Below are 10,464 nucleotides of genomic sequence, written 5' to 3'. Positions count from 1 at the left end.
TTAATAGATATTAAATATTAAACTGATTTGCTAAGCATTTCCTGACTAGAGCAAGGGGCACTCTGTCCAGCGTATGTCATTGTAGAAGAAAGCCAAAAACGCTCTAATAATCTAAGATACGAAACATACGCGCTGACATCGCGCTAAAACCTTAACCATGCTATTGCGGTTACCGTGGAAGTGACAATTCAATTGAGATCAAATTTAAAAGAATATTTTAAAAAACACTTCAAAGATCATATAATATGCAGAGAAAGGATATGCAGTTATACATTCGACCTTTAGGGGCGCTGTTGTTCTAGTTATTAAACAATAACTGTACTAGAACTGCATTGAGCAAAATACTAATGGTATCTGGCTGCTGTGTTCCAGAATATCGGTTGTATTTCTCATCTTTTGTGTTGATTGGACATAAGAGACAGGAATTGGTTCAAATGTTTGCATTTTTTCATGGATTAAAGAAGAAACAAACGCTATTCATATTAATTTGGAACAAAAGTTTATTCAACTCAAATGGAAGAACAAGACAAGAGTTAAATCATTCAGAACACATATTCATAGAATATCTACACATCCGCATGAAACAAAACTATTAGACAAAAAAAAGAAAAATTAACAGGACATAAAAATGGAAAATAATGAAATTCAAAGACTAATATTGCACTGTGTTTCTAAAATGTTTCAGATCCCCTATCCAAATCCTTCTCATCTGTTAACATTTTGGTTCCTGTCTTTTCCAAGTCAGGAGTTTAGCTTAGTTCTGACCCTGGACTAGTAAAAAATGAAAAGGCCCAGGCCAACTAACTATGGAATCGCACCAACCTGAAACAAATCTGTGAGCTTATTCAATATAGTTAGCTTGATACACATTCCCTAAGATCAAGTCCAAGCGAAGAATTACAAAGAAATACAACTACACAAAAGCTATTGTCTTGGAATTGGCGTTTTCGTCTATGAATCTATGTGAGAGAAGTGCTCCTGGGCAGGGGGGGTGGGGGGGCTGGTCAACAGCGCCTCTGCCCCCCCCCACCGAGAGGAACCCAGAGAGGCTAGCCTGATACAAACTATGTCGTCGTACGGAGAAGCTAACTATATCAATGCCCATAAAACACATGGAAAAAAAACTCGCCCGATTTAAGCTTAGGAAAAAAGAAAAACAACCACAAACGTTAAATCGAGGAAGCCTGTCTGGGGAACGTTTGTAGAACGATCCACTTCTGTTGTCTTTCCCTTTTTGTCCCTTAGAATAAACATGGAAAAAGTGTCGACATTCAGACAAACCAATTAGAAGAGAGGAAAGAGAGCTAGGCAGAACTAAACGCAGACGCTGAAGAATACAGAGTATGTACAGGTCTGTTTCTCTCAAGGCCACTAAGATAAGATCGCTTCAGAACTCTGAAGTTTGTTGATAACTGTCAATGGGGCTCGATTCGAGGTGGCCTCATCTCGACAAGCGCGTATACTCACACACACACACAAAAAAAAGCGAAAAACTTGATAAATACAAAACTGTATTTGCAGCGTTTAAAAGGTAAACTTAAAAAACGAAAATTGGATAAAGGATAAACAATTTGTCCAGTATCCTAAACAACACTGCTGGACTAGAATTAGCAGGGTAACTGCCATTTGAGTTTATCCAGACCTTCACCTTTGAATGCAGTTTTTATTTTTCTTGTTAAAAAAAAGTCACGCGTGTGTAATCTCCGCCGCTAAACGTCCGCTCCAGCCGGGCGTTTGTGTTGAACGAGTTTAAAAACCAATGTATTACTCATGTCAACCTAGCACTACGCGTTGTGGCCAGTTGGAGCTGAGGTTTAGGAACAGCCCCAGCGAAACGTGTTGTGCTGGAGCTGCTTATTTTACCGCAGCAGGAAAAACGTTTTTTTCCTGCGATATCTTTTGAATTTTTTTTTTTTTAAACTTTTAAAGCATTCCGGCTTCACGGGTCTGGTAAACTCGACAGATTGGATGAACTGAGCATGTGCAGCAGGACAAAAAGGGAATGTCGTTCGCCAGAAAGCTGCATTGCTTCACTGTGTGTCTCCTCTCTCTAGTTTAGGTAGTTTTACTTAAAAAAATGTTGACAGTGCAATTTAAAAGAAAAACTGCTTTTTTTCCTTTTCTCTTTTTTTTTTTGGCGAGTGAACAGACCACCTGAGACAGTGCTTTAAAGAGGCAGTGAGGCACGGCGCCCTGAGATCTGGAGTAGAGGGGCCTGCGGGCGGTCAGAGCACCGGGGGAACGCCGGCCGTCCAGGTAGCATTTAGCCGGCGTCGACTTCCCGTCTGCAGCTCTCTAGTCCAAATCCAGGGTAAGGGCGACACAAAGCGAAGGAAACTAAATCAAACATAGGCTGGAAGGCGTTCCGCGTCGAGCCAAACACAAAGAAAAACGGACAGAAAAGAAGCAGGACTAAACGCAATAACAGGGTGAGTGACGCCGGGGTCGATGCCCAGAGGGCCACAACTTAGAGGGTTCCCGGTGCAGTATCGTGTGCTGCAGTCCGGGTAAGTTAGTTTCAAAGTTGTTAAGGAAAACAAAAGAGTAATATCTTCAAACAGCTCGACCTCTTTCAGTGCATTGTAATTTTTTTTTTTTTTTTAAACCAGTCACGTTTTCCGCGTTTCTCAACGTTGTGCGAACAGAAGAGTTCGAGGAGTCAAACCCGCACTCTCGTTTTCAGTCCAGCGAAACAAAAAAAAACAAAAAACGCTGTGACTAAACTATTAGTGATTTTTAGTTTTTTTAGTTTTCTTTTATCATCAGATGGAGCCACACAACTCAAGCTAATTAAATGTGCAAATCAAAATCCCAAACGAGGCAGATAGAGGAGGTCATGTCTTTGCTCCGCCGTGATAGCGACACTGCAGAACACTCGCACTCGCCCCCCCCCCCCCCCTCTAGCTCCGCCCCCCCGCCTCACGTCTTCTGTGGAGGGTTCCGGAACACCATTAGTTCAGCTCTGAGCCGTGTCCTTATGTGCCATGGGTCTAAGAACCAACAGGGTGAGGTCGTGGGCGGGCCAGACGGAGCCCTGCTAAGTCCTCCTCTTCGTCATCATCATCATCGTCATCGTCATAATCCCCCTTCCAGGTGTCACCTCCACCTCCACCACCAGGGGGCGGCCTCCGCTGGCTGGGGGCTTTTATGCGTGATGGGGGGGGGTTTGAATGTTTCCTCCCGGTGCCTTCCTGAGACGGGGGACACGGGAAGGAAGGGATACCCCTAACCCCTGACTTCCTGGTTCTTCTCGTTGAGGAGGACAGGAGAGACGGAGTCCGAGCCAACATAATAATGGTCGCTTCATCCAAGTCTGTGTGTTGGTTGGTCGGGTTTACTTTGTGTTTTTTTCCCCCTCGACGACCGAGTGCGGTGGACACCGTCGCCGGGGAAAAGAAATGGACAAAGCAGAGGAGACCGTGGAGGGAGATGTTTTTCTGGAGTTCCCCCGAATTCTTCGGGTTGTGAACGTGCGGGCTTCCCTCAGCGAGACGGACAGGCGTCCAGCCGGCGCACCTCTGGGCAGCTGGCCTGGTCCGGGTTAGGATCGATCTGCCAGGGACACGCAGGGAACACGGTAAGACACAGGCCCGCAGACACGCGCATTACCTCTAAGAGGTACGCTACACAGGCCCGCAGACACGCGCATTACCTCTAAGAGGTAAGCTACACAGGCCCGCAGACACATGCATTACCTCTAAGAGGTAAGCTACACAGTCCCGCAGATACATGCATTACCTCTAAGAGGTAAGCTACACAGTCCCGCAAATACATGCATCACCTTTAATAGATGAACTACAAGCTGCACAGTCCCGCAGATACATGCATTACCTCTAAGAGGTAAGCTACACAGTCCCGCAAATACATGCATCACCTTTAATAGATGAACTACAAGCTGCACAGTCCCGCAGATACATGCATCCCCTTTAATAGATGAACTACAAGCTGAATGGCCCAACATGGCTTATATCTATTTCTCTGTAGGTGACGGCAGGGGGCCTACCTCGGAGTACAGCGGAGGCGGCTGGAAGCGGAACTCGTGGATGTAGGCAAAGAGCGGGCCGTCCAGCTCCTCGCGGGCCGGGGCCACGTCCAGACTGCTCTGCCGCTGCTCATCCGTCACAATCTCTGCATAGCTGGGGGGAGCTGCAGGGGAGAAAGAGAGAGAGGAGAACCTGGGGTTAGGTCTAGCTTCCAGAGACAAGCACCGGTCAAACTGTAACCTTCAATTCCCCGCGTTCACATTCAGGGCGTTTAGCAGACTCTTTATCCAAAGCGACGTACGATGAGTGCATCGTGTGTGTCAGAGCAACGTCTCCCCCCTGTATCCGAGCTCCTGCTACAGTATGTGTGTTGTTGTGTGAGTCCCGTGTGCGCGTTGCCCGGCGCCATGGACGTACCCTCTGGCCTCTCGGGCAGGGCCATGCCCAGCCAGCTCATGGTCATGCTGCACTGGCTGCTGACGCTGGAGGTGCGGGAGCCGAAGGGGTGGAGGGGGATGGTCCCGATGACCAGGGGCAGGTTGAGGGACAGGTTGATGGCCCCGGGGATGTCCACGTACACCTGAGCACCGACGCAGAGGAAGAAGAAGAAGAAGAAGAAGAAAGAAACGTCGTTAGGCTACGCTAGACCTTTGAAGGACCAGACAGGTGGAGGCACCGTAACGCGGGCTTCTCCCGAGCGGTCCGAACGGGCTGTGCGGGAGTGGTGTGACTGCTGCGTGTCGGTTAATCGTATGACGAGTTCATATGACGCTTAATGCGAACGCTAACCTTGGAGAGCGAGCTGTGCAGTGTGACGAGGTAAAGCGCTAGGTAGGGCAGGAGCTCCCTCAGAGCTCCCTGCTAATCCCCTTAGCGGTGTGTGTGTGGGCAGGCTCCCTGGTACACTGTCAGCCAGCGTTTAGCCAGCCGGGCTGAGCCGGGTCATTTATAGGGTACTTCTCTCAGAGCAACATGTAGCCACCTTTTACAGTACACTAGTAAAGATCCATAGCCACCTTTTACAGTACACTAGTAAAGCTCCATAGCCACGTTTACAGTACACTAGTAAAGATCCATAGCCACGTTTACAGTACACTAGTAAAGATCCATAGCCACGTTTACAGTACACTAGTAAAGATCCATAGCCACGTTTACAGTACACTAGTAAAGCTCCATAGCCACCTTTTACAGTACACTAGTAAAGATCCATAGCCACGTTTACAGTACACTAGTAAAGATCCATAGCAACGTTTACAGTACACTAGTAAAGCTCCATAGCCACGTTTACAGTACACTAGTAATCACGGTTTACAGTACACTAGTAAAGATCCATAGTCATGGTTTACAGTACACTAGTAAAGATCCATAGCCACGTTTACAGTACACTAGTAAAGATCCATAGTCACGGTTTACAGTACACTAGTAAAGATCCATAGTCACGGTTTACAGTACACTAGTAAAGATCCATAGTCACGGTTTACAGAACACTAGTAAACTAGTCACAGGTAACACTGTGTCACCTCTTAAGATGGACACGTTGATACGAATTAATCAGTTCCATTATCGGATACCAATGTTGACTATCTGGCACAGAGTGGGACGATTAAAATATGAATATGTAAATGTCATAAACATCATCTCTGTGAGGTGGTGGGTGGTGCTCACCATGAGTGAGTACTCCACCCTGATGATGTTGCAGTCCAGGATGGAGGGGGAGACGGGGGGGATCTTCAGCATCTTGCCGCTCCAGGTCTCCGTCTTGCCGGAGGACAGGGACTCGCCCCGCAGGTTGGCCACCAGCTGCTTGACCTCCTTCATCTTCCCTTTGGCGTAGAAGGTCTGCGTCTGGTAGATGGCCGCCTTTGGCACCACCATGCGGGACGAGCAGTTCTCGATCTCTGCGAAGATCTGGATCGACTCGCCTGCGCGGCGGGGGGGGGGGGGGGGGAATGTATGCTTAGAAAACAAACACATGAAGGAAGCAGTGCTTGAATAATTAACTATTACTACTATATAACTACTATAACTATAACTACGACTCAGTCGGGCACTAGTTTTAATGTTTTCCCCGGTTATAACAGTAACGGTCAATACAGTAATTCATGTCATCCATTCACTATGATCAGAGTGATGGGCTGCTCACCTGGGGTGTACCCCTTCCTCTCTATTTTGGCACTTAAGGAGATTGGACCTGAGGTGCAGAACCAGCAGCAAAGCGTCTTGTCTTTGGTGCCGGCCTGGGGTGACTGAGGAGGAGAAACACAACAGAAGAACAAAGATTAGCAAACTACAAAAAGAAAGACAATCTCTGGAGTACTGCCTCTATCTCATTGGTCATCAGTGGGTATGTGTCATCATCATCATGATGATGATGATGATGACATGATGATGACAATCATCTAGCTTCATTAAGGGGCGGTGACCGGCCTGCACCACACTACGGAGCCCTGTCGCGGTCACCACTCTCTGGTGGTTGGGTTTGGTTTGGTTGAGACCCAGAGGACCACACAGCGTCACGCTCTGTGTTGAAACGCCGTGGTTGACGTGCGGTATCACATTCTGTCACTCACTTCTCCTTTCTAGACACGCATCTATCCTGCTCCATTGTTGTCGGGCACTCCCATTATAGTCATTGCGTTATAAAAGTAATTGTATTAAGGCTGCACAGCCATCAGCCTTTATGCAATAATAAAAACTGTTGAATTCATTTTATGCGATAACAAAAACAGTTGGCCTTTGTCTCTGGTGTTTCGTAACTCTCTGCGGTTAGAGAGGGTTCTGCCTGAAGTGATCCCATGCAGTGGTGAACGATAAGACCTCAATCAGCCACACTGAAGAGCCAGGCTGGATAAAGAGGCGACTGTCTCTCTGTAGGCTCACCAGCAGTAATGGAGTGTTGATGTCGATGTGTTCAAAGACGGTGAACTCCTTCTTTGTCTTCATGGGCAGCAGCCAGGGCCTGTGCAGCTCAGCCTTCACCCAGTAGCGCACACTGCCATGCTTGCCTTCGAAAGAGGTAGCCAGAGGTCTGGGGACAGAGAACGGGGGCAGGGTTATCTCCAGTCCAATCGGCTCCAGAGAAACACTTAACTTGCAATGCATTTCATAGCACTTATAGGTACACATATAGTTATATACGTTGAGCATGTCAGTATAAATACTCTAGTACTAAAATGAAAATCTACGCTATGAATAGGTGATTGCCCGAGGACATGGAGGGGAGACTCACGTTTGTGGAAGCTCGAGGCTGAATGCATACTCATGTCTCCCTGAATGAATAGTGGTGAGAGCTTCTTCTGAGTTGTCGTCGTCTGAAAGAAAAGGAGGAAAATGTTCCAAACACATGTATACTGTACCTGGGATATATGCTCGTATACGGTGGCGCCTGCAAGTCATATCAAAACACAGGGCAGGGGAGACAAAGAGAAAAATAAAAACGCACTGTAAATTGACCTTTTAATAGTTCTGGTAACATATCGGTTGCAGTAAATAAAAAAGACAGGTGGCACAGAATCATCATCACAATCCCCTAAATATACCAAGCATGCAAAATGTGTATTTCAATTGCTCGTTCTGTGTTACGCAAAACCACAATAAAAATCGCTAAAAAAAAAAAAAACTATTATGGACTAAATTAAATAATTCAATAAGGTACAATAAGGCAACAAACAATTATATCCCATCATCTCCATTAGTCCATCTCTTTTGCACCGTTAAGAGTAACCGAATTATATTCAAATGCCTTTGCTAAGAAACGGCTGGTTTATCTTGAGCTGGCGTGGCTTCAAATCGTGTCCTATAAAATATATATTCATTTAAAAAAATCAAGATAATATCGGCAGGCGGGTGTGCTTGTGCCAGCTCAGCACTCCCCCTCCCTCCCTCCTCCTCCAGCAGCCGCACAGTCGTGTGGTAAACAACTCCGGAGCTGTCACTCAAACGGCAGACTTCAGCAGGAGGAGACCGGCCTAAACCGGTGCGAGCAGCTTCCCCAACCCGGTCTCCCTCATTACGCATTCATTGTGCGGCATGCAGTCACTGGCCCACAGCCCAGACGACTCACCGCCAGCAGCCGCCCCCTGCAGGCCCGATGCGCGCAGTGAAAAAGAGGATCAGGGACAATTTGCCTATTCATTGATACTATGCACACGATGGATTCGAGTATTATTCGACCCCCAGATAATAAATGACAGCCACGTGAATAATGGCACAATGCATATGAATACGCATATTTATATATACACGACATAAAATATCGCAGAGTAGTCGAGCTACTACGAGCATCGATAGCAGAAACGGACAAACAGGCTCTCCCTGGTTTACGGTCATTCCACATTTGCCCGTCGTCTACGTGTGTTAGGGTAGCGTTCTGTGGACCTGAACGACTGGGCTTTAACCGAGCGAAGCACGCGGTGGCTGCAGGCAAACATTTGCAAATTTTACAAATGCATTTTTGAAAGTCGATACTTTGGTGGACCACCCGTCGCCATTCAAACGTCTGCATTTCAAACCAATGTGCAGAACTGTAACTCCTTGTCCTAATATGGTGTTTTCCATATTGATGTTGCAGGGGCTTGCAAAGTTGCAGCTCCCTTCTGTCACTTTCTGCAAAGCCATGATGTCATCAGCGACACACGAGCACCTGAGCCAATCAGAGCGCGGCTAGACCAGTCCCTTCACCCCCCTACCCATCCAGTTTACGAACAGGATTGAACCGCTTTGAACAATGGGTGGAAACTTAAGAAAATGTATCAAAGAAACCACCTAATGCGGCACCTTTCCGCAACAAACTACCCAACGACCACCTCACCGTTCACCGGCCCAGCGTGTGGCGCTCTGAGGGTTCGCTTCAGACGATGACACAAAGGTTTCTTTACCCGAAAAACAAGGCGATGCCTCCACGACTGTCATTCATTCTGCTGGCTCACATTGGGACAAACAACGTGTGCTTTTGTATAGCACCAGCTCATCTAAAACACAGTCATACATTATTCCATATATATACATCCATATCTTGGATGGTGTCCATTCATTATGTACAGATTATATTTATTTCCAGGGAAATACCCATTCTAGATTAACCTGACCCACAAGTACAATGAGCCCAACAGTTCCAGTCCCAAGTTTCCTCCAATACACTCCTTATCTCTCACCTCTCTCGTGTCCAATGAGTATGTCTTTGTGGTTCAGGTATTCCACTTCTTCCGTGTAATTCTGCGTGTAGGCAGTGTTGGATCCAGCGTTCCTCGACTCAGTCCAACGAACTTTGGCGAATCCCTTTGCGTGGATCTTCAGGGATTTGACCCGAATCTCCCCGGTGACTTCGATGAGCACCCTCCCTGAGACCGAGTCCCCGCTGGAGAACACGGGCACCTGGCTGTCGTGCAGACAGTCATAGCTCACGGTGAAGCTCTTCACCTTGCCGAGCACCATGATGGACAGCAAAGGGCTAGGGGGGAGACCCCTAGAAATAAAAGAAAAAAAAAACACTAAGAAAAAAATAATCTCATTTAAAAAAAGGTGTAGCCGTCCGGACACTGATCGGTATCTTCTGCCCTGCCAAAAACAGCAGTAGGCACAGACGGATCAGAACAGGTCATTGGGGGGTGATGGCTGAAGAGCAGCAGCGGAGGCTGTTACCGTCCGCCTCTTGCGCGTCGGTCTCCAGTCAAAGACGGCGAGCTCTCGGAGCGCAGCGCACTTTAAGCGGCGCTCTGGTGAAAAACAACCTACTGAGCATGCGCACGACTCCACTGCCCCCACCTTCCGTCTCTGAGGACAAGGGAGAGAGAAGGGTGGCGTGGAGCCAGATGACAACTTTTGGGGAACAGTTTGACAGACTTCTAGAGGAAAAGGGCCACTGATGGAACAAATATCCACTTTATACTTTGAGGAAACTATTTTAGTGGTAGTTTGTTCTCAATTGAAGCAGAGTCGCCTTACTCGTGCGAGGCCTGTATTGCGTTTGTTGAGGTGCCATTGCCAGCCTGGTGTTCCATTAACCTATAACTCAATCCGCATGTGTGGTCTCTCACTTCCAGGTTTACACCGTGTTGCATTTGCTGCACCAATTGTAGATTCTCGTGGAAATGGGAGACTTCGTAGGCTACTGCATTGTGGCGAGCAGCACGGGAGGGATGAGACGGGAGCCCAGCCCCGGTTTAAGCAATTCTGCAGTTCCGCGCCCCATACACCGCCCGACAACGGAACCGCCTTCATCAACACCCGCGACACAAAAGAAACACGGAACACCTGACCAACACACACACTACACACCACACAACAATGGAACACCACACAATTAACCCCCCCACAACACCCGACCACAAGGTTACCCAGGGGGCCCCGAAAAGAGTTGAACCCCCAGAATCCCTTGTGGCACAACCCGGAACGGGCGTCCGGGCCCGTGGTCGTCACAGTATGCTGAAGACAACGTTCCCTCGGTGCAGAACATCGTGTCCCGATAGAGACTACATTTGGT

General features: G+C 47.7%; 1 protein-coding gene across 2 annotated transcripts; it reads right to left on the bottom strand.

Annotated features, from left to right (window-relative positions):
• Window positions 1-482: 482 nt before the first annotated feature.
• arrdc3a (arrestin domain containing 3a) lies at window positions 483-9,653 on the bottom strand. Of its 2 annotated transcripts, none has more exons than XM_084468701.1 (8): window positions 9,137-9,653; window positions 7,213-7,294; window positions 6,864-7,011; window positions 6,127-6,229; window positions 5,649-5,905; window positions 4,401-4,563; window positions 4,004-4,146; window positions 483-3,552 (listed from the first exon to the last, which is right to left on the bottom strand). In XM_084468701.1, the coding sequence occupies exons 1-8, from the start codon at window positions 9,414-9,416 to the stop codon at window positions 3,484-3,486; spliced, it is 1,245 nt and encodes a 414-aa protein (XP_084324827.1). In that variant the 5' UTR covers window positions 9,417-9,653; the 3' UTR covers window positions 483-3,483. The 2 variants fall into 2 exon arrangements, with proteins under 2 accessions (XP_084324827.1, XP_084324828.1); XM_084468702.1 differs by having other exon boundaries at window positions 7,213-7,368; window positions 9,137-9,270.
• Window positions 9,654-10,464: the final 811 nt, after the last annotated feature.

The sequence above is a fragment of the Micromesistius poutassou genome (assembly GCF_964030765.1).
Source record: "Micromesistius poutassou genome assembly, chromosome: 5".
Classification (NCBI taxonomy): Eukaryota; Metazoa; Chordata; class Actinopteri; order Gadiformes; family Gadidae; genus Micromesistius; species Micromesistius poutassou.
The sequence above is the reverse complement of the archived record's forward strand: the minus strand, read 5'-3'. Positions and strand labels throughout refer to the sequence as shown.

Excerpts from the sequence above, each read along its gene's own strand:
- arrdc3a (XM_084468701.1), bottom strand. The coding sequence starts at position 9,416 with ATGGTGCTCGGCAAGGTGAAGAGCTTCACCGTGAGCTATGACTGTCTG. Across the intron at positions 4,147-4,400 it reads CCTGCCCGAGAGGCCAGAGG|CTCCCCCCAGCTATGCAGAG; the intron begins GTACGTCCATGG and ends TCTCCCCTGCAG. Across the intron at positions 3,553-4,003 it reads CGCCTCCGCTGTACTCCGAG|ATCGATCCTAACCCGGACCA; the intron begins GTAGGCCCCCTG and ends TGTCCCTGGCAG.